This window comes from Saccostrea echinata, unplaced genomic scaffold (assembly GCF_033153115.1).
Source record: "Saccostrea echinata isolate AGI-Se365-2 ecotype Australia unplaced genomic scaffold, CSIRO_AGI_Sech_v1 ptg000053l, whole genome shotgun sequence".
Classification (NCBI taxonomy): Eukaryota; Metazoa; Mollusca; class Bivalvia; order Ostreida; family Ostreidae; genus Saccostrea; species Saccostrea echinata.
The window spans coordinates 1,939,285-1,967,095 of record NW_026889802.1 but is presented as its reverse complement, the minus strand read 5'-3'; the positions used below and the strand labels follow the sequence as shown (position 1 = coordinate 1,967,095).

General features: G+C 34.5%; 3 protein-coding genes across 3 annotated transcripts in view; 2 read left to right on the top strand and 1 right to left on the bottom strand.

The window, feature by feature from the left end:
• The window catches only part of LOC133204436 (protocadherin Fat 4-like), a 50,570-nt gene extending 46,126 nt beyond the window's left edge, over positions 1-4,444 (top strand). Inside the window, exon 27 of the mRNA XM_061340163.1 lies at positions 2,828-4,444. Within this exon, the coding sequence (XP_061196147.1) occupies positions 2,828-3,446 (619 nt within the window). The 3' untranslated portion in view covers positions 3,447-4,444. The remainder of the gene's footprint in view (positions 1-2,827) is intronic.
• Positions 4,210-13,648, bottom strand: LOC133204466 (synaptotagmin-15-like). Its single transcript, XM_061340206.1, has 8 exons — positions 13,326-13,648; positions 10,699-10,867; positions 10,300-10,518; positions 9,346-9,479; positions 8,194-8,327; positions 5,205-5,366; positions 4,984-5,104; positions 4,210-4,905 (listed from the first exon to the last, which is right to left on the bottom strand). Exons 1-8 carry the CDS (start codon positions 13,426-13,428, stop codon positions 4,574-4,576), a joined length of 1,374 nt encoding a protein of 457 aa, XP_061196190.1. The 5' UTR covers positions 13,429-13,648; the 3' UTR covers positions 4,210-4,573.
• An 8,482-nt stretch (positions 13,649-22,130) lies between these two features.
• LOC133204435 (TNF receptor-associated factor 6-B-like) lies at positions 22,131-27,712 on the top strand. The gene is made up of 7 exons (XM_061340162.1): positions 22,131-22,136; positions 22,343-22,500; positions 24,316-24,373; positions 25,425-25,529; positions 25,638-25,796; positions 26,593-26,757; positions 27,129-27,712. The coding sequence occupies exons 1-7, from the start codon at positions 22,131-22,133 to the stop codon at positions 27,294-27,296; spliced, it is 819 nt and encodes a 272-aa protein (XP_061196146.1). The 3' UTR covers positions 27,297-27,712.
• Positions 27,713-27,811: the final 99 nt, after the last annotated feature.

Below are 27,811 nucleotides of genomic sequence, written 5' to 3'. Positions count from 1 at the left end.
TGAGATCAAAATATTAATGATTTCACACACATACACAAAATCTTTGATAGTTCTCACCCCCCAAAACCCTCAAATTGGTACTTTGCCTTAAATAATTTCATAAGTACAGTATCTAAACAAATTCATATGACTACATCATAATTTTGTTTCCATCAATTATTTAAATGTGTAAATTGTCATGTGTTGGACATGGACTTACACTCATTAACAAATCAAAATCACTTTAAATAACTTTAAATAACAGTTTGTCAGCATAACTCTGCACTGAATTTCCTGAAACTTTGTAGGTATTTCAGACATAATGTATAGATTTGTATATTACCAAGAAATTTTGATTCCATTATTTATCTAGAAACTTCAGCTGAATCAAATTTGTAACATACCAAGATTTGAATGTCCTTATATGCAAGAAGTTTTGATGTGATGATTTTTTATAAGTTATGCCCCTTTTTGAATTATACTGTGTATTTAAAATGCACTGTGCCATTCATTACGTGTTGCATTGTTGAGTTTTGGGGGAGCGTGGGGTATGTGAGCTTGCTCACTTTTTCTTTCATTTGGACACTTTGAAGAATAGGATCATCAAACTTTGTCAGTTGATGCATCTTGAGTCTTGAGTGTGTCAACCAAAAAGTAGGTCACCTTGACCTACTTTTGCAATTTCATGGCTAAATTTTAATATTTCAGGTTCTAATTGGCTTGGAATTATCAAACTTTGTCAGTTGTTGCCATGCTGACCTACTTTTGGAATTTTAAGGCTTTAACCTTATATAAGTTTTACCAGGTGGCTTAAAACAGATGAGATTATAGGTTGTACAATTTTTAGAAGAGTGTTTCTAGGCCCTTGGGCCTCCTGTCTTTGATTTTCCCTTTGCCTCTGTCTTTTTGTATTGCTTTGTTGTGGGCTGTGATGTCATAGTAAGTGGTTGAAATGTCATAGCTAAACAATTGTGAGATTGAAAATTGTGAACATGGATTTGTAAAACAATTTGGAGAAACTTTGGCAGTTTTAGTTTAGTTTTAGGATGGTTTATTTACTCTTGCTAATTGTTATATTGTAACATGCAAGGAAGTATTTTTTTACAACACTCTTTGAGAAGGGAAGAGATGTGCAACACTTCTGATATTTTTTTCACACTGTGAAAAAATATCACTTTTATTCAAAAAATAAATTAGGTATTTCACTGTTGAAAATAAATATTTGATGAAATTTAGGCTTGTTTGACTAAATAAAATGATGTTGAAAAAAAACAGCATTAAAGTATTTATCAGAATGAATTGTAATTATGTATGCTTTAATAATGTATGCTTTTAAACTTTACTCATTTATGGCCTAATGCAAAGTTGCATGAGAGTCATTGACTTCATTTATTAAATTAAAGCATACATATGTTGATAGCTTTCAGCAATACACAAATCTAAAGGTGATTTAATGAGGTTTTTCATCTGAAATGTTTGTATTGATTGAGTATGTGATTATAGGGCTGAGAAAGCTGTCATGAATATGATGTACACACTGATAATAAACTAAAATTTATAAAATGTAATCGATGAGAAATCAGCTAATCTGGCAGTTCATGAATACTGTACTGGTGTAAAGGTCACAACTTAAGTCTATCTTCATTGCATCTTCATACACGCAAGTCACACAAAGCTGTAACAGCTTGTCCTGTCATAAATACCTACTTTCACGGCATCCTGTTTTATTTCTATTATCAGTCCATTTAAAACTACCACTCTACTGGAAGCTGTCAGCTGCAGGGACATGTTTACATAGTGTTTATAAATATAAAATATTACACATAGGAACAGATTCCATGACACATTGAAAAATTTGTAAATACTTTATTTTGAGAATAATATGATTAACCGAAAAGATTATTTTATCCATCTGAATTTAAAACAATACACACAAACATAAAAAATTTGCACGTTTGTCTCTGGTTTTTATGCTCACGTAATCAAAGACTAAGGGGCATATAGTATTTGGTTAGTCCATCTGTTGGGCTGCAAAAACTTTAATAATATATTTAACCTTAAGTCATAACTTTTGAACAGTTGATGCTAGAGCTTTCATATTTCCCAAGTGTATTCATTGTAACAAGACTTTTCTTTGGGCAGCAACATTTTTGACCTCATGGCTTTGACTATGTACTTTTAAAAACTTTAATCAGACTTTAACCTTGGCCATAACTTTTGAACAGATTGAGGTAGAGCTTTCATATTTCACATGTATATATATTTTTGGCCTCCTGACCTTGACCTTGGAGATTGGCCTTCTTCTGAAAAACTTTAACCTTATCCTCTGGATGGTTGGTGTAAGGGCTTTAATATTTCACATGTGTATTCTTTGTGACTTTCTTTGAGTTTCAACATTTTTGAGCTCATGATCTTTGACCTTGAAGTTTAACCTAATTTTAAAAACTTGAATCAAACTTTAACCTTGGCCATAAGTTTTGAACTGTTGGTGCTAAAGCTTTCATATTTCACAAGTATATTTCTTGTGTCATGACCTTTCTTTGGGTACAAACATTTTTGAATTTCTTGACCTTGGAATTTGACCTACTTTTGAAAAATTCAAACCTTGGCCATAAGTATGGAATGGTTGGTTGGTGCGGAGTTTGACCAACTTTTAAAAAACTTTAACCTTCATAATGAGCTGCCATACAACCTTCATAATGAGCTGCCATACAACGGCATCATTGTTTCAAACACATTGTTTATTGTATTTTTATTTTACCAGTTATGTGTTTTGAGACTATTCAAATATTTGAAATATGATTTGAAGTTAACTTGTGGTCAGCAACAATTTTATGATATTTTGCAGGACTTCTCCCACAGCTGAGGCTCAGGTTGAGGAACAGAGCAACACAGAAAAAAATACCACCCGGAAGAGAGCAACCTCGTATGAATCACAAGAAGTAGTTCTGAATTTTCAGGAAGACAATATTGATGATGACGGCAACCATCAAATTAACCACAGTAATGCAGACAGCGGAGTTGAGAATGAGTCTGACTCCAGCCACTCTGGTTCCATACAGACAGAGAACGAGATGGAAGCCTCAGGGGGGCCATCGGGAGAAGGTGCTGAGGGAGGGATTGAGATAAAGGATGATTCCTTCCAGACAAAATCACCAGTAAATGAGAGAAAGAGCATTTTCATTGCCATGGAGACAGGGGACACAACTGATGATGAGATTAGCTATGATGGATCCACTGCTTCTGGAGGTGAACAAAGGATGAATGACATTGAGGATGATTTAGTGGATGGAGGAATCAGGGCAGAGGAGACAGACATGGCTGAAGAGTTCATCAGCAATAAGGCATGTGATGAAACAGGAGAACTAAATAAACCCTTGTCTGGGGCCAAATCTGTCACATTCAAACCAGGTCCCCCAGTGGTGGAAGAGTATGAGGCACAGGAGGATGAGGTGACTTGTTTTTAGACAATGCACCACCATTAACAGGAAACAGCTGAGTGCAGGATGTGCCTCTTATTTATTATGATTGTACAGTGAAATTTTAGTTTGTGAATTAATGTACATGTATATACTCTAAGATTTAAGGTATTTATGCCCCCTTAATCATCTGTCTGTCTTTTGTCCACAAAAACTTTCAAACAGTTGGTGCTAAGACTTTCATATTCCATTCATATTCCATAGGGGTATTTTTTGTGACAAGGTCTTTCTTTGGATACCAACACTTTTGACCTCATGACCTTGACCTCATAATCTTGAGGTACTTTTGAAAAATTTTAACCTTGGTGATGAGTTGCCATACAGTGGCATCAGTGTTTCACAAACACATCTTGTTTTATTTAAAGGTATACCTTTATTTGCCTTACTGTGAACAAACTTGAATGATTATAAATTGTTTGATTTCCTTTTGCTCAACACTTATGTTGTACAATGTGCTATCATATGTTTGTTGTAATCAATATGTTTCTGTATGATTTTTTTTCTTATTTTGCTTACATATAGTGTATATAGCATTTGGATATTTTAGGAATTTAAGTGTAATTTGATTTTCTATACATGAACTGAAATACTCAAACATCTTCATATATAGCTGCATTACTGTCGGTTTTTTTAGGTGTCATGTAACAGCTCCATTTTGTAGGATGCTCAGATGTGGTTAATTCATAAAAATTCATGTGTGTGAAGAAATTGTTGGAATAAAGATAACTGTAAAGTAAACAAATGAATCACATTAACGTACTGAATTTAATGGACAAATTCCATAAGATATTTATTACTGACAAAACTACTATATACCAGAATTTCTTTGTCAGATTAAATTTGTATGATAACATTTTAATGCCACAAATCAAAACAGTGAAATTTTAATTTTGTTATAGAAAATATTATGTTGTTTCGGTCCAAAAAAAATAATAATCCAGTTAAGACTTAGCTGAATTGTTCAGACTTGCCATTTCTGTGAACCGTATTTATGTTAAGATTTGACACAGTGGTACACAACACACGAACTGTTACTACACAGACAGTGAATATCTTCATATATATTTCTCCTTTGATTGTATTATTTGTGACCGTGTCTTGAATTGATCAATAGTTTATGTATGGTGGGTGACTCCCGACAGCTGATGCCACTTAACGACAGACGACCGAGGGTGGTTTATCATCTCCTGCCAGTGCAGAAGTTCGTTTCCGCGCGCGAACATAAACGAACCAATCACAGTCTTTCCATAAATTTCGTCATGGCTAAACGGTGTCTTTGTAGACGTCATCAACGAAATTTCAAAGCTACATGTATCCACTGTCTTCCCCGACACGGAGAAGGAGAAGGATTCATTAAATGTCGGTTCTGTCGAAGCTCGATGATGCATGGTGTTCTTTGTCTTGCACACTTTACGACCATGTACCATCTGTATCCTTACAAAGACATCTGAAATAAGATATAATTGCTTTAGGCGAGAGTCTTTCATGAATGTGTTATTCATTCATCACTTGACTGCATACTCACGTTTGTTTTGATCGATGTCGATCTGTCTAAGATTTTTGGCCTTTATGATTACCACTTTAATTTTCTCAACACTAGGCAAATAAGTTAGACCTATATTTATTTCTCCCATTGTTGTATGAACCTGGAAAGAGTGAAAGAAAACACTTAAAAAAAACTTTACAGAATCATTAGGCAGATCGGTTCATCACCTATAGAAGGTGGAAAAACCTAACCTCCTTTACCTGTGAATTAAGTTCTAGATCTCGGTACATGAGATCGCCTTTAGTGAGGTCAATGTCTTGAAGAGGAACCAAAATATGACCCAAGGAATGGCGTACTCGCCTCTTGTCGACGTCATAAACAGAAAAACGTAACACTCGGGTTTTCATTTGATCAGGTGATATCTACAACGATATATAATTATTTTTCAGTGTCTACATAAAACTAAAAAATAGAAACATAGCAGAATCTGGGTCACAAATATATATTTTATCTGTTAGAAAGAGTCAACCTGATGCAGAACCCGACACTTCTGGTTTTTTGATATCAGTAGGTAACATCAAAGGAAAAAAGTTCTCAATAGTCTGTGTATATGATGAATGCAAGAAATATATATATATATATATATATATATATATATATATATATATATATATATATTTATATATATATGTCATACAGAAAACGTATATTTATTCGCGAAAAAAGGGGGAGGACGTTGCCCATTTCTTCCTTAATTATATCCGTGGTAATTAAAGAGTCCTTGAATTGATCGGTATTTTAAAAAAACACCTCTTTCAATACTTTAAACATGTAAAGAACTGAATATACATGCACTTTCACTGAAGAGTTGAATTCCTGAGATTTCTAATATAATTTCAGTATCTCGATGCCAGTTACCTTGATCGTAGATTTGACTTTAGATCAGTCATACATGTACATATTAACCAATGGTTTCAAGATGATGACCAGCTGATGGTCTCTAGTAAACGTAATTTAGAATTCGATCCTAACGAGGATTCCAAGGTGAAGCACATTCACATGACCAAGTGACTATGCCTCTTTTGAAATATTTACTAGTAGAGTATTGGCAACAACAAACTTTAAAAGCTTCAATCCATTCTAGTTAAAAGTTGATACGTTATGGTCCAAACATTTTGTTTACAGACATGCAGACTATCTTCCCAAAACAATGTCTCCATTTGTGTAAAACATAATTAAAGCTTTCGTTATGGGACAATTACACCCTCAGTATAGTAAAATACAGTTGAACTCAAGTATCTCGAACACTGATATGTCGAATACCAGTAGGTCGTAGTACCTACTCGTATGAATACGAGTAGGTCATACAAATGGATATTATTGTACATTAATTTCTCCTCTCCGTCCGTCATGCTGTAAGGGGGTTGGTACCTTCTTCTGTAATTTATAATCTTCAACACACGATTGTAAATATATTGGAGATGTGCATCTTTTTAACACTGAAATTAATGCAATTTTTTCTATTGCTGAAACCTTTATATTTTGTTTCTTGGTATGGGTAGTAGCGGTATCGTTTGTGCAACCTACATCAGTCTTAATAACTTTCTATTGATAACATTGAAACTTTGCACTGATCTGTAAGATGCTCACTTGTCGTATTTTAGATTTAATTGGAGAAAAAAAATAATGCGGATTTTTCAATTGTTGAACTTTTTTCCAGTCTGCTTGGTATAAATTCTTCAAAGTTTGTGTAATATGGAACTGTGTGCATTCACTCGTTAGCGTCCACTAAAGGTGGGCAAAAAGAATGCCGATTTTATAATCGCTGAACTGTGCCATTTGTTTTATTCTGCTTTATATGTACACACTAACAGTACCAATCAAGTTAAGAAAGCCATCTGGATATTTCATAATACATTTACAAGAACATTTGAATTCATATTGGGCTAATCAACCCCTTTGCCACGACATATACAATAAAAATACAAAAGGGCTAATATCGTGTTCACGCCATAATTTTTACACCCTAGAAAATACGTGCAAACAACGCACATATATTTGGTCTTGTTATGTAACTCGGACATCTAAAGCATAATTATGTTTTTACATATTGCTGAAATCAATAAATATTTGAGAGGAATATTGAATCTTCACTTTTTTCTTCATTATCACTGATCGGTTTTTCTGCTTTTTTTCATCCGATTATGAAACAACCACTAATGCGAGAAACGATCTACTAATAATATTGAGCCTGTGTATATATTATTCTAAAAATTAATTTGCAACTTTTTGTAACTGAGCGAGTGATGAATATTTTAATACACTCTTGTTTACAATTGCATATTGAAAAATAAAGAAAAATCTGCGTCAGAGTGAATCCTCGCGAATGTATTGATGTGTCATTATACATGTATTTATGAATACACGGTGTCAGAAAAACCGAATGCTACATGTACTTCTATCATGGATTATAGTCTAACCTTCCATATCTCGAATCCCTGTATATTTCAAAGTTAGGTCCGAGTTCGTGGAACCGAAGTTTAACTATTATGTATGAAAAGTTTTGCTACTTCGACTTGTGACCTTCCCCATGTCTAAATGACCTTGGTTTCTCTTTACATGTATTAGAAATGTGTCATTTCGCAATTCCTTCGTTACGAAATTTATTCAGGATAATCACACACACACACTGATATAAGCAGAGTTTGTACCTCCGCTACATAGAGCAGACATGAAGCACAACGAAAGAAGAGCATCATGATTCATAAGTAACACCCCCTAATTTAACTTATTTGACCGTTGGATTATGAGCAGAGTAAGTCGTCATACAATTATGAATAGGCCTATCATAGAAATATTTTATTTTCATTTAAAAGAAGGACGAGCCTGAACAGTTATCAGCATAGATTACAAAAGGTGATAGTTTCCAGCTGCTTAAGTTCACGAGGCCGTAGGCGAGGGGGGAAACTGACAGCTTACAAACGAGCTCGTGTCATTGGACGAAGAGAATGTGACGACTTGAACAGATACGACACGTGCACTATGGCGATTTATTAAACTGCGTCAGAACTACACGTGTCTATTGAAATACGATGAATCAGTTTTTGGCGTTTTCTCCTTTGGTCTGTCAACGTATACCAGCTCAAATAATAGACACCTCCAGAAAAGTAAAATTTTCGTTGTACATTCATGTATATGTATAATTTACCTGAAAAGCTAAACTTTCATCATACACGGGGCATAACTTACCTGAAAAGTAAAACTTTCATTGTACACTGGGGCCAACGTTTTCCTGCGGACTTTGGATACTTTACAATTACGTTCGTCTGGTAGAAGAAATATTTTAACAAAGGGGTCCCTGGGACTGTTGTCTCTTCCTCGCCCTGCAAGAAAAGCAAGCTAATTCGGAGAATTTATGTCCCCCGGCTTAAGGAAAAAAGAAAAGGGTGGAAAAACTGAAAAAAAATGCAGATGAAGATAGAGAAAAGGGTCAACCTTGACCTTTCAGCTTTCGGACTTTGAGTCAATAGGGGTCTCTTTTGGGGTTAAAGTAATTGATGACCTTAAGTTTCATTGCAAAACCTTACAGAACTAAAGATATCTAAAAACTAAGTATGCAGTATCTTGGTATCTAACCTCAAAGTCAATATGAGTCTTTTTTTTTTTTTGTCATATTGACTAAAAGTGTAAAAGTTTATTGCAAAACCCCAAAGAGAACTAGAGTTATCAAGGAAACCATTTTATGCAAGGTTTGAATTTTTCACATTGACCGTTTGAATAAATTTTACACCTTGACCCTTTGATTTAAAATTCAAAAGGAGTAAGGAATTGTAATAAATTTCAGAGAAAACGTTCAAGAAAAACTAGTTTTCATCAGGTAACTATTTTTTGCATTGTATGAATTTCTTACCTTGATCTTTGACCCAAAAATAAATAGGAGTCTTTTTTAAGACATTAGGAATTGTAATGTATTTAACTCTATTAAAAAAGCTCAAAGAAAACTAATCATCTGGAAACCATTTTTCATGAAATTTCATATCACAAAAAAGCTCAAAGGCCTTTAAGATATTGTCTGGAAATGAAAGTGTTGCACACAGAAAGAATGTATGAATTTCTGACCTTGACCTTTTACCTGTTGACCTCAACATTAATAGGGGTCTTCTTCAGGTCATAGAGAGTAGTACTATAAAATTTCATTGCAAAAGTTCAAACGATTTTTAAGATATCGTTCGGAAACGAAAGTACATGTACATGTATTACACACAGACAGAATGACAGATGGACGGACAGACCGAAATTAATATCCCCCACTTTCTGTGAAAGCGGGGGACAAAAAATTTAAATATAATACAAGTCAGTATGTTAGTCAGAAAGTGCCCAAGGTTTGAACAGTCCTGTTACCTGGCAATTCTCGAACTTTGACCAGGGTGACATGTAGTTGTTCTACGGCCACATCACATAGTACAGAAAACCAAAGTCGGCCATGTTCACTGGGCTGTAGGTACAGAGACTCCTCGTCCGAGTAGTTTGGGCATCTGTGGAGATGACAGACAGTAATATATATAACAATATCAACTTCATACCGTATTTTTCCTTAAATATTGGTGTTTCCGATTTAAATAAATCCGTTTTTTTTTAATTTTGCTTAGATTTTTTTGAGAGTTTTTAATCTTGTCAGTAGTTTCAAAAAACCATAAAGCTATATAGAGAGATTCTGACTAACCTAAAATGTTTTGCTTTGGCATAAGAACAAAGTTGTAGTTTCTGCCTCTTTATTAGTGCTAGGCAGGCCCGTAAGACGCAGAGCCCCCTTTTTTCTGGTATACTATTTTGACCTAATAAAATTCCATTTAGATGCTGGTTACCTCCCCACCCCACTTTTTGTTACTGTAAGGTAGAGCACTGGCAAATTCCAGGATATTTTGGACAGTTTAGGTTTTTTTTGCTTGTCAGATTATTTTGAGAAGTCCCCCCCCCCCCACTTTTTGGACAGCTCAGGTTTTTTGGCGTGTCAGATTTCTTTTAAAACTGTTGCTATGGACCCGCTGGGACAAAAAGTTGCAAGTCGTCATCTTAAAATAAAACTACAAAATCGAACCAGTGGCTATGTAACGCTACTAAACAAAATCCGTATTTTCGCTTTAATATTGGAAATTAGCAAATCTCTTTTTTTAATGTAAAATTATTTTCACTGTATTCAAACGCAGTTTAAATAGATATATATAGACTATTACGCACTTGGAAAAGTAGTGTTCCATTTACATGTAATTTCAGGTGACGCATTAAATTCAAGGGTAATCTTGAGTTGGTAATGTCAGTGCTTTATTATGTAATTTTTTGAAAGTGTCAACATACTTATAAAGATCTGGTTGCACGTGACCCACAAAACTGTGCGTGGTGTGTTGCTTGGTCGGACTCTGGATACTGTCATAACTGTTTCTGGGCTGGACTCTCTCTGGCGGAAGAGAAAAATCCGGAACGTTGTCGATAGTCATGGACCGGACAACGATCCCACGCACATCCGGCGAAACATCTGGACATGATTTCCGTTTTGTTGGTTTCGGAGATGGATTTCTGGAATTTGAATATATTTTATTATTTAAACAATATTTTATTCACAAAAGTTAATGGGATTTTGCAGCAGCCTATTGTAGCCCCCTCCCTAACGATACATAAATACCTATGAATATATCTCATATTAGACATGTTAACTTCCTTTTAAATTATACACAAAACATAAACAATCTTCAGTACCTTGAGATGGGGGCTGACTTTGATTCTAAGATGAGATTGGACTCGTCCCACTCATTCTTCCACTTTCGTCGCTTTTTGCAGGAACGGCAGACGAGAACCGAGATGATAAGGAAAATGACGAAAACAATGACTCCACTTACGCAACCAATAGTTACCAGAACTTGGTTGTCTAAAGGAAGAAATATTACAGTAACATAAAAAAGAAATTTGTAATTTTGTTTTAATTAAACCGGTTATGGAAAGATATTTTAATTGGTGAGGGGGGCATAATCTAACAGAAAATCTTGACAAGCAACTAAAAAAATGGGTCATCAGACGTTTTTAAGGGGTATTAACCAAGATAAGACTCTTTAATTCCAACATAAAAAGTATATTTCTCTATATGGGGTCAGACACCTGGAGAACAACCAAAGGGCTCTGTAGCAACCGCTAATGATAAAACGCCGCTTAATTAATGATAGAAATATCATTAAGCGTTGCAATGTAATAAATTATTGCATTAATAGTTGAAATTCTCAACCGCTTAATGATGTAATATTTTCATTAAGCGGCAATTTAGCATTAGCGGTTGAGAATGTCAACTATTAGTGCAATAGTTTATGACAATAAGCGTTGCAATTGCAACGCTTAATTATATTTCTATCATTAAGTGGCGTTTTATCATTTGCGGTTGCATGCTACAGGGCTCATGAAAAAGCTATAAGTCTTCATTAAGGTCACACGATACGTTCCTCAAATATCTGTTTTGTATATCTTCGTATTGTATGAAAAATATTCAAAATTTTAATTAACTTCTGATTTCTTAACTGGTTTCTAATTCTCTTTTAAAAATTGAAACACTAAAAAATGTGAAATCGGCAAATTAATTTTTTTCCAAAAGGATTTTATAGGAAACACCATCCACTGGTATCTTGCACAAATGCCTGGTAAGGTACCTCAATTTTTTGCGAGTAAACATGTTAAAGTAGCAATACTTCAATGACAAAAATCTCAGAAAAAATTATATATTATTGAGGAACGTATCATCTGTTCCTAACAGCTGTCTACTTAGGCTAATTTTGAACATCAGACGATCAGATGACAAGAGAAAATCCGAAATGAAGGCTTCTGGGATGGGAAAGAACAACCCAAATCCCAACAGAATCTGAGGTACGAAAAAGGAAATGGCACTTCAGTGGAACTCGCAGGGAAAACGACCGGGGGAGGGGGCAAAGGACATCTGGCGAAGGAGTGTAGTGGCAGAACGGAGAGGAGAGGATATCAGTGGCACCAACTCCTCCCTGGAGTAAAAGGCTTAAACAAGTAAGTAAACTGTAAATTAGCTCTATTTTTATATGTATAATATATTCTGGCAAATTTATTGACGGGGTACAACTATAAAGAATTAGCTTTGTTTTCTATAGTAAGTAAAGTGTACACTGGCAAAACTATTAGGGGCAGACCCCCGCCCGGTTCCTACGGGATTGTTTTAATAGTTTAATTCTATTCAGTCGACTGTGTATGAAAAATGTCTATGTTTTGACTTTGGAGAACAAAATGAGATATTAAGCGTTCAAAATAGCTGGAGGGGACTTTTTATTTTACTTTATTCTAATGATGTAAGGAAATTATCCCAGGCATATGTTCTTCGTATTAACATTGTCCGGAAATTAATGTTTCTATCCAGCTTTAATATGATGACGTCATTTGCAGGCTGACAGACGGGAAACTCTATCCTCTCAAGAAGTACTTCGGGAAAGATTTTGAGAGATAAGAAATTGAATTCAGTTTAATTTAAAGCAGTGAATGTGTTTTGTCAAAACAAAACAACACTATTACGCGTATCAGTAACCCGACAGCCTATCTTTTCATTAAACTAAATTGGTCATTTAAAATGCCCGTGTCCTGGAGCGGTTTCTCTACCGATTCAAAGCAACAGTGAAGAGGTCAAACATGTTACGTTGACCAATTACTTTGGGTAAACTTGTCCCTTCTATTGCCTACTATTTTTGATCACGATTTTCCGTGCTGTTGGTCATTAAAAACTGATTAGAAATATTTGTATGAGGGGGATTTTTCCCGTCCAGTGATGATTTTTAATTATAAAGGAAAATAGCAGGGGAATGAAAAGTACACAAGATATGAACTGATAAATAATTAATATTTTCTGTGTAATTTGTGTACATTTACCTAAATATTTAAGTAATATTGAAAAGACTTTTTTTTGCTTTGTCTAGCTGGTAAATTTTTATAATTTCAAAAACTTTAGAGAAAATTGGCTTATTTTCGAAACAATTTACACGTATGTTGATATGGTTCGTAGGAGGTCAATATCTCCAAAAAATCACTCCTATATCGAAATCTATAACGAAGTGTTTAAACATTTTAATGAATTAAAGCGACGTCTCTGCGTTCAACTAGTTTGTTATGATCTTTTTCATCCAGTGGTAATGTGTTTGAAATTTAAATTGATTTCAAAATATCAATTTAAAAAAAAATGCGTCGCTTGAAAAGGGATGATGTTTAGGGTTATTAAGTTCACAAAAATAAAATAATAAAGAGTTATTATAAATCATAATTTCAGTAAATATGTTTAAAAAATTCATTCTAATCACTTTGGTCTATAATTACTTAGACGTATTACATACCTTTGTACCAGGGTGGCACGGTACTCAGACCTGGCCCTGGGGCAGTGGTATGGGGGGTAGTGCCCCCTCCCTCGTCAGTGGGCCGGATGTCGACCACCCCCATCCTTTGTCCTACATTATCTGCTCTGACAGTATCCACGTTGAACTTCAACTATAGTATGACGTCAAAATGCGATCAATAATTTTACCTGAAGAAACACGAGTCACGATATCTTTCTTTTATTTGAGTGACTCCGCTCTTATCTCCTTTACGTGGTCGCCGATGTCGGAAGTAAGGTTATGCATCTCTACATCAAGACGTAGAAAATATCACAATAAAGTCAAATCCGCTCTACCAGAAAAAAAAAATCAAATCAGTTCAATTACAATAACAAAAATAAACCACTGAGAGCGGAACTTACATATTTATTTAAAACGTAAATGGAATTTGAATTAAACAGGATATGTAAATGTTTTAGTAAGTACCAACCGTGCAACAGATAATGAGCTTCACACCAGACTATGTAGGTAGAAATAATGACAGTAGCTTAATAGTCACTGTATATTATCGACAAACAGCGTTTCATCATTGCAGTCTTACTACTATTTTAGTTCCCGTGCTATCAGCGGTTTTGATTGTAATTTGCAAGTGATGTAATGAGCGACAGATGTTACTGAATAAAGTCAGGATATTAATGGTATTGCTTAAAACCGTATTCCAAAAGCAGATCTGTTTTATTAAAGCTTGAACAAGTCTGCCATCCTCTGCAATGTGACTCCATGATGGACTGCAACAATCCATATAAAAACAAAGCAAATCACGTTTTTAATGTTTTATCATTTCTTAGGTCGAGCACTTGCTGCACATGAAATACTTTGACATTCTGCATCTATAGTTCATTCATATTTATTGACCAATATAGTGGTACTAAATCTTTTGTAAAGATATACAGATAAAACATTTTATGGAGGTTAGCAGATTCTTTTAGTAATCCTACATAGTGCTCATTGCTTTCTTCTGATGAAAAACTATTTATCTTACACAGTGTAGCTACTTCTAATTCTATATTGTTGCCCTGTTTCTGTCGTCCATTTATAGCTGAGCAATATGTTGCCATATATTTATTTGAACTTTATTGTCCCTCGCTTTCGCAAAAGCGGGGGGATTGAATCTCATTTTTCTGTCAGTCTGTCACAAAAACTTCAACCCTTCATAACTTTTGAATGAGAAAGTACAGGGCTTTCATGTTTCACATGTACATTACCTGTGACAAGATCTTTTCAACGGTACTATGATTTTTGACCCTGTGACCTTGACCTTGATCTTTGACCTACATTTTAAAACATTTTAACATTAGTTATAGCTTTTGAATGAGAGAAAATAGAGTGTCAATACATGTATTTGACGTCCATTACTGTGACAAGTCCTTTCCAAATATACTGTGATTTTTAACCTGTGACCTTGTTCTTGAAGTTTGACTTAGTTTTCAAAAGTATTAAAGGAGCCTGGACCAGTTGCATATTGCCTATTTGTTTACAATTTTAATTTTCTATTTTTATTCAAAAATAATTTCATTTTAATGAATTGAACTTGCATGAAAATTAATTCTTAAGATTCAATGACAAAGATATTCTCCATAACAATCAAACATCTGTGTATGTAAACAGGGCACGATCTGTTTACGTTTTACCGGGTGCGTTCAATTTGTTACTCTGCACACATCAGTGAGCATGGACTGACAATGCTAGTGAGTTAGATTTGCTTTCTAACTTTTTTACTCTGAATTTTCTGGATTATAGTTTTGAAACTGTTCATAAATATACAATAAATGTTCCACTATTCTTAAATATTAAGGGCAACGTTTACTTAGTGGAAATGCAAGGATGCGTGTCAATCAAACCCGTCCCGAAATTCGTAGTTTTGATGATTTCCTGTTAAACGTAGTTTCTCAACACGCTTTTATAATATTTCGGTATGAAATGCTCTAGCAACATGTAATTTATGATATTATACCGGAAATATTAGAAAATAATTGCTTCAAATCTGTGTCCAATCCCCTTTAATATTGGTGATAATTTTGATTGAGAGAATATAGGGAAATCATATTTGATATGTGCATTACCTGTTACAAGGCCTTTCCGAATGTACAGGGTGTCCCAAAATATATGATACCATTTGAAATATCTGCCACAATCACATCCCTTGGCCAATTTCTTTGATATATGTCTCTAAAAGTATTTGAATAAGTACAATTTTATAGGAACAAAATATTCCCAAAAAATCCTCACACGTATGAAATTGCAATAACAAATTTACATCAAACCTTTGCAAAAAAAAAAAAAAAATGTAATCTTAATCAAAATGGATTATCAAAAGAGCTAGCTACCCTCATTTTGAAACTGTTATTATCAATCATAGTCTTAAGTTACTGCTGCTAAACCCAAACCAGAATCTTTAACATATATAAAAGGTTTACCTTTGATGAAAATCCAGAAGTTACTACCGAGACAGGCACTGTTGTCTCAAGTTAAGGAATCTTGTGCAATGTCTAGACATTATCATTACACAGATAGAACGTCATTTAGAGGGCATCATTTAAAAACCATGGCATTTTTCAGAGTGAACTCATTTTGTTGTTTTCTTTTTAATGACTGTCAAATCATGTGGATAAAATTGGACAGTATATGAAATGTTTATAATAATGCATTTGTTATAATTCAATATTCATTTCATTAGGTTCTACAGAATCTTGAAATGGTATCATATATTCTGGGACACCCTGTACCATGGTTTTGGACTAAGTGACGTTGATCTTGAAGTGAAACCTACAGTACTTTTGAAAATGTTTACATTGGTCATAAGTTTTGAATGAGAGAAGATATTCAAGAAAAGACTTGCATATCTTTTAAATTTACTTGTACATTAAGTGTGACAAGACCTTTCAGAAAATTTTTTTTACTCCATAACCTTTACCTAGAAGTTTGACCTACATGATCTTAAAAAAGTTTTAATTTGGCCTAACTTTTGTTCGGTCCTTTATGTTGCTGTTGTATCGATGCCATGTAGCTACAGGTACATGTAGTTATGGTGTTGTCATGTCTTTGTCTTGATATAGCTGCCTTTTTGTTGTTGCTATACCGATGTCATGTATTTACATGTAGTTATGGTGTTGTCTTAGCTTTGTCTTGTTGCTAATTTTATGTTGTTACTATATCGATGTCATGTACCTACATGTAAATATGGTGTTGTCATGTCGTTGTCTTGTTGTAGCTACTTTTATGTTGTTACTATATCCATGTCATCCTGTTAGGTATAGTGCTGTCTTGTATTACCAGCCTTATGATACTGTTATATTGTTGACATGCAGTTGGTCATGGTGTTGTCATGTCGTTGTCTTGTTCTGATACCTCTATTTTGATGCTATATTAGTGCCATTTAACGGGATATAGTGTTGTCATGTCGTTGTCTTCTTGTAGCTACCTTTATGTTGTTGCTTTATTGATGTCATGTAGTTACATATAGTTATGGTGTTGTCTTAGCGTTTCTTGTTATAGCTACCTTTATGTTATTAATATATCGATGTTATGTGGATACATGTAGTTAAGGTGATGTTATGTCGTCGTCTTGTTAAAGCTACCTTTATGTTGTTGCTTTATCGATGTCATGTAGCTACATATATAGTATTGGTGTTGTCATATCATTGTCTTGTTTTAGCTACCTTTATTTGGTGCAATATCGATGTCATGTTATGATGTAGCTATATGTAGTTATGGTGTTGTCATATCGTTGTCTTGGTATAGCTAAGTTCATGGTGTTGCTATATCGATCTTATGTAGTTACATTTAGTTCTGGTGGTGTTGCGTCGTTGCATTGTTATAGCTACCTTTAGTAAGTTTTTAACGGTGAAATATTGTTATCTATTATACATTGAATAAAAGTAACATTTTCATAGACGTGTTTTCGTGAGACATGATTTTTAGCTCATCTAAGCTGAAGACTCAATTGAGCTTTTCTGGTCGAAATTTGTCAGTTTTCTATCGTTGTTGTTCTCGTCGTTGTTGTAAACTTCCCTTTGGGTAGGATGGGACCACAATGGGCGATCAAAGTTTTACATAGGAATATATAGGAAATCTTTAAAAATAATCTCACGAACACCAAAGCCATGATTAGTTACATTTATATGGAAATATCCTCATGCAGGTAGTGTAGATACAAGTAAGTTCAAATAATTACCACTGGGAATAGGGAGGGGCCCCAATGGGGGCGATCACAATATTTCAAAGGAATATATACGAAAATCTTTAAAAAATTTCTTCGCAGAAGGCGGGTGGCCAAAGAGGCCCGCCCCTTTTTTTCTGAGTATAGCATTTTGCTAGTTTTTCCTTTAGATGCTGGTTGCCCCCTTCCCCAACTTTTTGTTGTCGCAAGGTTGAGCACTGGCAGATTCCATGATTTGGTCAGCAAATTAGGTTTTTAGACAGTAAATTAGGTTTGTTCTTTTTATTCTATTTCATTTTATTTTATCTTATTTTATTTATTTATTTATTTATTGCTTGATAGATAATTTTGATAAGTTGCCCTCACCCCCTCACCTTTTTTTTTTTTTTTTTTTTTTTTTTTTTTTTTTTTTTTTTTTTTTTGGTCAGTTAAGGTTTTTTGTGCTTTTTTTGTGTTTTCTTTTTCTGGTCTTGGTTTTATGGTTGTTTTATTTTTTTTTATTTTTTTATTTTTTTTTTTTTTTTGTTTTGTTTGTTTTGTTTTGTTTTGTTTTGTTTTTTTGGTTTGGTTTTTTTTTTTTTGGGGGGGGGGGTTTCTTGGGTTTTTTTTTGGGGGGGGGGGTGTTTGTTTGTTTGTTTTGCTTATTAGATAATTTTGGGAAGTTGCCCCCCCCCCCCACTTTTGGTTAGTTTAGGTTTTTTTTGTTTATTTGTTTGTTTGTTTTTGTTTTTTTTGCTTATCAGATTTTTTTGGGGGGAAGTTGCCACCCCACCCACTTTTGAAACCGTTGCTACGGGCCTGTCACGAACAGCAAAGCCATGATTAGTCATACATGTACATGTATTTCTATGGAAGCATCCTCGGGTAGCATAAATTCTAATTTGTTCAAACCATGACCCTTTGGGGTAGCGGGGGACACAGTATGTGACGTAAGTTTTACATAGGAATATCTAGGGGGGAAATTTGAGGATGAGGAACAGTAGGGTCATAGTGACTCGGGTGATCACTTGGCCCACAGGTCTCTCGTTTTTATATTTCACTCGTGTTGGTACGCGTTTAAAAAACAAACAAATTAATTAAATAAAATAAATTTCTATCCAACCACAAAACATTGACTATCTTCTATTTATTTTGCTACTATATCGATGTCATTTTGCTGCTATTTACTAGACATATCATATGTTTAGATTTTACCCCCCCCCCCCAAAAAAAAAAAAAACATACATGTATATCTCAAAAAAGCTTGCAATTTTTTCACATTTGAATGCATGAGATTTCTGTCAGTAACATTCTAAAGCTTGGAGGTGGTGCAGAACGTAATTGCAACATTTCACCATTATGTTCATCATGTTTTACTTTCTTATATTCTAAGCATAGTGATGTGACCAGGACTTAGGATTGTATGTTAGAGCCTCTTGACGTCGACAAGGTTTCTGAGATTTCTCAGCGAAACGCCGACTTATTTTCCAATATATCACAAACTGCAGCTGAGGAAAGGGGTGTGCCTCAAAACAACTTGGACAACTTATCATACCATAGGTACTGTATATCTGCAAATGAAATAAAGAGTCTTGACCTCGTGTCCCTCATTTCTTTTGTAGATTAGCACTTGTATGAGAAGTATCCAACAAATGTATGACATGATAGAAGCTATACATGTGTTGTCGTAATTACCGCTTGAAGGTTTCTTAGCACTGAAGACAGACTGAACAGGGCTGTAGTTGGGCTAACTTTTTCCTTCGAAGAGTCTTTTGCTGTTAATTTTAAATGGAAACTTTCATTAAGAGACCGCTCCCACACTTTTTCTGAAGCAGTATGATTGAGTCCTGTCGCATATTTTTCCTGTCAAAAATTAAATTACAATGCTGGCAATATTTGCGCGTACGAAAGCCTATGAGGATCAAACTACGGTAAAAAAAAAATTAAAAGGCGTTATAACGCCTTTTCAAAAGGCGTTATAACGCGAAAAAAGGCGTAAGAACGCCTTTTGAAAAGGCGTTATAACGCGGAGAAAGGCATAATAACGCAAATAAAGGCGTAATTACGCCTTTCCAAAAAGCGTTATTACGCCTTTTTTCGCGTTATAACGCCTTTTGGAAAGGCGTAATTACGCCTTTATTTGCGTTATTACGCCTTTTTCCGCGTTATAACGCCTTTTCAAAAGGCGTTATTACGCCTTTTTTCGCGTTATAACGCCTTTTCACGCCTTTTAAATTTTTTTTTTACCGTAGTTTGATCCTAATAGGCTTTCGTATGCGCGTTGTGAAACTTCACATTAAATTTTTTTTCTTGTTTTTGCTTGCTTGCTTTCTAAAAAAAATTATTCAGAATTTTCTTTTTTTCTTTTCTTTCGTGTGGGAGGGGTTGCATGGGGGTCGTCAATTATTTTCTGTCACCAACCCCTCACCCCTCGAACAAAAAAAAAATTTAAAAGACGTCACATGTGTGAATTAGGATTTAATTAAACTTTATCGAACCACGGAAATGGAAATTTTAAAAGTTCCTCTTGAATGATGAAGTTAAAGTGCGAGTCTTAAAATACTAAGAAAAGTTGGGACTTCAATCGTCGTTTTTCATAATTTGTCGCTTTCTTGCTTTTTAAAAATCTCTCTCTCTCTCTCTCTTTCTCTCTCTCTCTCTCTCTCGATTAAGTGAATTATTTCATATTCTGTCAAGCCAACCATAACATTTTATATAAGCAACTTTATGAAAGTTTCTATGGATTTTTAATTGGTCGATACTGCCATTTTATTTATTTGTGGGCGGAATGAGTGTGATAGATGGTGATTCGTGCGTAATGCTAATCATTACTAACGAGTTATTATTTTTATTATTATGGATCTCCCGTAGCAAAATATGGATTTTGCCATTATGATCCTTTGAGAGGCAGGAAGGGGGTTTCATTTTGTGAGCTCAGTGCTCACAGTACCTCTAGTTTAATTTATTATTATTTTCATCATTATTATTATTATTTAATTTTTTAGCTTTATTTTAGTTTTTATAAATAAATAAGTTTCCATACTTATCTAAAATTGAATAATTTCTTCCTTTGATTTGGATTCTCCTAATGAAAAACCTTCAATGACAATTTATTGTTTGATTTTTGTAACATTTTGATTTTCCTAAAAATGGACAATTTTGCTATTCAGCAATAAAATTACTTTTCGTAGATTTGATAGAGATATAAAAAAGTGATTGAGTTTTGATAGAAAAAAAATTTAAGAACCAGTGAGAAATGAGAGGTCTTGTTCTGTTGCACTAATTTTCAATTTTTAATTCAAACACTAAACTTTAGCCTATATAAATTACTTCATCTCGTAATACTCGAAATACCAAATTGAAAGTTGATGAACCCCTGGTAAGTTTCTACATAAAATAATGTTAAAAAATATCAGATATTTTTATGTAAAGCATGTACAAATATTTTCAGTTTTTGAGCTGGATATTTGTAGCCCTGAAAATAAAATAAATAGTCTCTTATGCTGGATAAAAAGTTATTCAGGAGAACCGTCAAGAATAAGCCACATATTATCTGCACATTGGGATATTCAATGTTCTGTGATTTTTATCGTTAATGTTTTGATGTTTAATAATGTTTTGATATTCAAAATTACAGAGAAAGAGTATCATTATGGTTAATGATGAGTACTAATTAAAGGGGTCACTCTAAGGAGTCACTTCAAGTAATTGTCACCTTTTATTGTGAGCTGTCGTAACAACTATTCACTCATAAATACCGTACCGTGGTTTTACTGGTTTCCAAAATAATGGCCACCCGAAGGAGAGTACAGGTAATATGTTAATGATATAATGAAGAAATTTATTTACTTTGTAAATGTAATATTATACATTTCCCAAACAAGTCTCGTTTACCATGAGTTATTATCATTTAATCAATGGCAACTAGAATAAGTCAAAAAAATATCAGGTCGCGTGTTCGAAAAGTGCTTGAACTTGAAGCAGTAACTCACACTGTGAGGGAAGCTTTGTTGAAAGCAATCAATATGAGTCAATACCACATAACTGATTGAATATCTTGATAATTATGAAACAAACATGTTCAATATTGATATAAAGTTTGTTTCATTTTCAAATTTGTCATGTTATGCTAATTATAATCTGTTCCCAATTCACAGATTGGTTTTGAGACTCGGGTCATACCAAGGAGTATAGTTGCATTTCATAAAAATGCGTAGAATTTTGGCTCAAGATATACTCGACTGTTTATATTTCTTGGGAATAACCGTGTTCGTTAGTCTGTCTGTCTTTCTCTCGGTACGATTGCATGTCTGTATACGTTTCAATTTAAACCATGCAGAGTTTGGATAAATTTCTGACTACATCTCAAGAAATATCCATATCAATCATGTAAATGTGATGCATATTATATAGATGAGTAGTAAATATGCTTTTGTATTTATCCTTGTAGAAAAAATCTATTTTATTTATACATGTAAAGTGTTTCTGAAAAATTCTTTTCTTTTGACGAGTACATGAAAGAACCCATTGATAAAGTACAAAATGTTTCAGTTCTGGCCTTCCTTTGTGTGATTTTTGATACCCACATATATTATAATTGTATATTATTGACAACATGTGATCTCATTATGAGGGTATATCCCCTGTTTGACTGGCATGTTTAAAAATTGACAAATTATTCATCATTGTAAATGTTATCATGTATATATACAAGCTTTTATTGGAATTTTGAAAAGTTTTTATTGATATGTACAGATAATTTTGACAAAGCGGGATTATATCAAATGTTATTGTAAGCAGCTGGTAGAAGATTAATTTTGACCATTTCCATTTATCCAAGGAGAGAAGATCAGAGCACCAGAGGAGTTACGATGCAGCCTTCTGTTCCGAGCTGGACCGGAAGTATATATGTCCCGTCTGTCTGTCCGCTCTCCACGAACCAATGCAGACGTCTTGCGGTCATCGATTCTGTAAATCTTGCATTCTGGGTGTTATCAAGTACGTATATACCAGTATACCATATAATCTCTTTCGCAATGGAATCTTAAGTCATATCATTGTATGTAATCAGGTCCAGCACAATCTCTTGATTAAGCTATATAGCTTGAAATAGCTATATAGCTTTATTAAGCTATTCAAAATAGCTTGATAAAGCTATTTATATGCAGGTTTTCACAAAAATGTTATATGTACAAAATAGACAAAAAGTCGCAAGTATTTGACTATTCATATATGTAATATGGGTTATCAAATCAACAACCCAAATCAAAGATAGTTCTAACATTACAGCATTTGAATACTTTCAAGCAAAAGATGAATTTCCATTGTTTGGGTAACTGTACACTACCTTGTGTGCGGTGAGGCATGGATAAGTAAGATTGCTTCTCATTGTACTGAATTATTACCAATCAATTATCTTGTTGACCATAATTGGCCTCCTTTATAATTTCATTGAAGAAGTAACTGTATCAATTGCTTTATATAGCCCCAAATCTTTTAGAACTTTGAGTACAAAGTCTCTGAAGGAGATGCAATTTTGATGAGTGATTTTTACATGCATTATTTTCATAAGAGTTCAAGGTTGAATATCATCACTGCACCAAGGTGCGACTTTTTGTGCATACTTGGAAAATAACACATTTGAGAAAAAAGTGTGATAAAATAGCTAAATCAAGCTATTCTGAATAGCTTAATAAAGCTATATAGCTAAATCAAGCTATATAGCTTAATCAAGAGATTGTGCCGGACCTGGTAATGATCATCTTCTGCAATCTTAGTGTTAATTGCAAGTAGTCTAAGTTCCATATTTTAAATTTATATCCGAGAAATATGACAAAAGCAAGGAAATACCCGAACAATATAATTGTATTTTGCCATTGGTTGACTGTAACGTTTAACTGGAATTTAGTGTATTCACAGAAAAAGTCACACATTATCCAATGCCTCAAGTATTTTAATGCTCCCGTAAAGATACGGGGGCATGTAGTTTTTGGTCTGTCAAGCTGTCATATTTTACTTGAGTTTTCCTTGTGACAAGACCTTTAAGTACAAACATTTTTGACCTTGTGACCTTGACCTACAGGTTCTTTTTTTTTTGTAAAACTTAAGCCAACGTTAACCTTGAAAATAACTTTTGTACTGTTGGTACTAGGGCTTTCATTTTTTACATATTTAATAAGTGTTCCTTGTAGCAACACCTTTCTTGGATACCAATATGTTTGACCTCCTAACCTTGACCTTGGAGTTTGACCTATTTGAAAAACCTTGACTACAACTTCTGACCCGGGCTTTCATATTTAAAATTTGTGTTTTTATGAAAAAAAAAATGTTTTGGTACTTTTTTTTTAACTCACGGCCTTTAACTTGGAGTTTGACTTACTTTTGAAAAATGATCACCTTGGTCATAAGCTGCCATACAGGGGCATCATTCAGTGCTTCACAAGTACTTTCTATATATTCTTATATAGAATAAAGAGGGCTTGAAATGGAAAATTCCTGATAAATATGTGTTTGGAAAATAATAGTCACTACAAACTGATTTACAAATTTATATATAACACATTCTTATTAGTATCACATGTCCTTGGAAATGATAATTTTTAAGCTTTGTATATTGGAATCTTAGAAGAACCAAGGTCAATCAATTTCTATGGCGATTTATCAAACATGTCTATATTTACACAAAAAAGATAATTACTGACGTGGGATATGCAATTCCTGTTTTGTGGTCGCGTTACAATCATTGTATCCAGAATGTTACTAAGTGAAACACTGCAATATTGCTTAAAATGTTGTATTTTGAATTATTTTTAGCGAAAGAACCCACGCCAAATGCCCAGTAGATAATGTGGTATTTAAATGCAACGATGAGGTAAATATCCCCTTTTTTCACTTTCATACTTCACAATAGCAACGGTTCCAGATATATACTTAAAATTGTTATTAATAGGGGAGAGGGTGACCACAATAATAGTAAAAAAAACCCTATCTTTATTAAAAAAAAAAAACTTAGTCTTTTTAATACCATAGTATTTAGAAAACTATAAGTAGCAAATAAAAAAAAGGAGGTGTGGGTGGATGGGTTCTAGGATCCCTCTTAATCCGTCTATGAACAAGATCATGTAGATCCGTCAAAGATCATATAATGATTAGGGATAACCTCCAATATTTATCTTATTATCATACAATAAATGAATATGCCAGAATTGTTGCCATAATCATTGCACTTGGAATAATTTCAGAGGCGGATATAGGAATTTCGTAACGGGGGGGGGGGGGCAGTAGAAGGCAGGGAGTCTGGGGGCTGCATTGAAGCCGCCAGTGGGTCTAGGACAAGGCCCTGGTGCCCCCGGAAGCTGACAAATTCTTACAAATAAGAGTTGTTTTTTCCTTGATTATTAGGATAATCGACATATAAGTTCTAGAAACAAAAAATTCAAATGGAGGGTCGCCCGCGTGGCGCAGTGGTTAGAGCGTCTGCTCTAGAGTCGCGAAGTAAGGAGTTGATCCTTACGTCGCGGGTTCGAATCCCACTGTGGGACGTGGAGACCGGTCCTTCGGATGAGACCGTATAAACCGAGGTCCCGTGTCGCAGCGGGTGCTGGCACGAAAAAGATCCCTCACTGCTCAATGGCCGTAAATGCCGAGTATAGGACAAAATTTGCAGCTTTCCACCGGCAAGTGGTGGCGTCTCCATATGAGTGAAAAATTCTCGAGAGGGACGTTAAACAAAATACAATCAATCAAATGGGGGGGGGGGGGGCGCCCGCCCGGCGCGCCCGCCCTGGATCCGCCTTTGAATCTGTGTATCGGGACAGTTTTAGTTGTCGAACTTTTTTCACTGACTTTTTTTTACAGACAAGACTGCCAGTTCCTGTGTTCTTTTTGAGCACTATATTTATAAATCATGGTTTCTTTTTCAGTTATTTGAAGACAAAGCGTTTCAGCGAGAGGTTTTATCTCAGACAGTGAAATGCGGAAACCACGATAAAGGTTGTGCATGGACGGGGGAACTCAGGTCTTATGAGGTAATTTTTTTTTAATTTTAATTCCAAGTCAAATTTCTGCAAGTGATACTGCAAGATTGCCCATTGTTCATCTGTGCTTATCATTACAATCTTATGTTTGGTCGACAGGAACACGAGAACACATGTCTTTACATCTCCGTGCCATGTGATAACAGCTGCGGGATCTCTGTCCCCCGACACAACCTGACAGAACACGCGACAACCTGTGAACGACGCCCTGTCAACTGTCAACACTGTCACTCACTGATTCCCTTCACTGACCTCACGGTAATCGTTTTCTTCTTCTTTTTTTTTTTTTTTAAATATTTTGTAAGTTAGGTGTATCAATTTTAAGATATCATAAACTGAATGACTGATGACCTTTTTTCTTTTCTTTTTTCTTCCTTGCCAAGAATTTTTGCTAGATTATGCCCCCAACTGAAATTGCTTCCTTAGGACCTGTTTTTGAATTTCTTCATATAAACCAGTTAGGCGCTTTCTAACGTGAGAGGCATTGTCGCAGTATACATATAACAAAACCTTGGTAATGAATATGTTGCGGTAATTTAATGCACCCAAAGACAATTCTCTCTCGGTATCAGGGGCGCATAGGATGCATGCGCAATATCAAGGTTTGGGGGGGGGGGGCTTAATCTAATAGAAATATAGAAATTCTTGACAAGCAAAAAAAAAAAAAAAAAAAAAAATCATAGTACACTCTTTGCGCTATTTTGGAGTGGCACGACTTTAAATTAACTTCCTTTTGCTATTTTATATAAATATTGTATAATACATAGTGGCAAAATTAATTATTGAGGGGGTACAACTGTAATTCAGCTTCCTTTATATATTGGGACACCACTCCTCCCGTTTTCTACGGGCCTTTTTCAAATAGACAACAGTCAACTGAGGCTAGTTACTAATTCTTCAGCATCAAGTTCATCATACAGATTCAACCTCTGTCACATTTGGTTAAATTGTGAACAAATGAAAGTTACATATTTTTACACTTAACCTTATTAGTAAAGTTTGAAATATAAATTACATTGTATATTTTAGCTGATTATATTGGTTTCCATTCCAGAAACATCAGGTTTTGGTCTGTCAGAATTTGCCAGTGCAGTGTACATTATGTGGTCAGACTGGAATTTGTAGAAAAGATATATCAGCTCACATCGACATCACCACGGGAGACTGTCCCCTTACCGTTATCCCCTGTCAGTATGCATCCTTTGGCTGCCAGTTTCAGGTATAGACACAGCATCATTTTCCCCACAAATTCCTTTCATATGGGAATGCTTTTTTTTTTTTAAATTTTCCCTCACACTAATCTCTTTTAATATTAATGCATAGTACCTGTACTTTAAAATCACTTTATATTTGTGAGAACTTTATTTTCACATTGTTATACATCACCAACTGCTCTAGTAATTGCATTATTAAAGATTATACACAATTACCAAAATTTATGAAAATTTTTTCTTCCTTATCTCTCTTCCTAAAATAAGGTATACTGATTGGCAATCTACATTAAATAATATAATTGCTAGGCAGCTAGAATAGTATAATTGTATACATTTTCTAAAATAAAAAAAATTCCATGTTGAAATTCTGCTGTAGGACAAGAGGTGTGACATGACTGATCACTACAGAGAGGCCGCAAATAACCACATCCTTCTACTGGTCAGAAAAGTGTCCGATCAGGAGCAAAGGATCACAGCACTAGAAAGGAGTCTCCTCGAAATACAGCAGGAACAGGAAGCTCTCCATCACACCACATCTAATTAATGGCATCCATGAATGCCATCATGCCACATCCAATTAAGGCCAACCATCATGCCTCTGAATTTACATCATCCATCACGCCACATCCACTTAGTGTCAAACATCATGTTACATCCTCCTTCAGATGTTCTCCTTCAGGTGAACTTTTCGTCAGAAAACTGAAGGTTCACCATCACAAGAACTTATAACAATACTTAAAATCCTCTTTCTGATGAACTTTTTATGTGAACTTGTAATATATTTAAAAGGGCTTGGACACAGATTTAAAGATAATATTTTCTAAAATTTTCAGGATAATATCATGACTTACATGCTGCTATAGCATTTCACTCCTAAATATAATATATGCATGTTCAGAAACTTTTCATCTGATGATTTTAAAACTATGAATTTCGGGACACGTTTGATTGACACATATCCTGGCACTTTCACAAAGTAAACTTTATCCTTAATACTTAAGAAAAGTAAAAATTTTGTTGTGTATTAATAAGAAATATTAAAACTATAATCCAGAAAAA

Excerpts from the sequence above, each read along its gene's own strand:
- LOC133204435 (XM_061340162.1), top strand. Across the intron at positions 22,501-24,315 it reads TGCATTCTGGGTGTTATCAA|CGAAAGAACCCACGCCAAAT; the intron begins GTACGTATATAC and ends AATTATTTTTAG. Across the intron at positions 26,758-27,128 it reads CCTTTGGCTGCCAGTTTCAG|GACAAGAGGTGTGACATGAC; the intron begins GTATAGACACAG and ends ATTCTGCTGTAG.
- LOC133204466 (XM_061340206.1), bottom strand. The coding sequence starts at position 13,428 with ATGGGGGTGGTCGACATCCGGCCCACTGACGAGGGAGGGGGCACTACC. Across the intron at positions 9,480-10,299 it reads GTGCAACCAGATCTTTATAA|ATGCCCAAACTACTCGGACG; the intron begins GTATGTTGACAC and ends TCATCTCCACAG. Across the intron at positions 5,367-8,193 it reads ATGAAAGTTTTACTTTTCAG|ATATCACCTGATCAAATGAA; the intron begins GTAAGTTATGCC and ends ATATCGTTGTAG.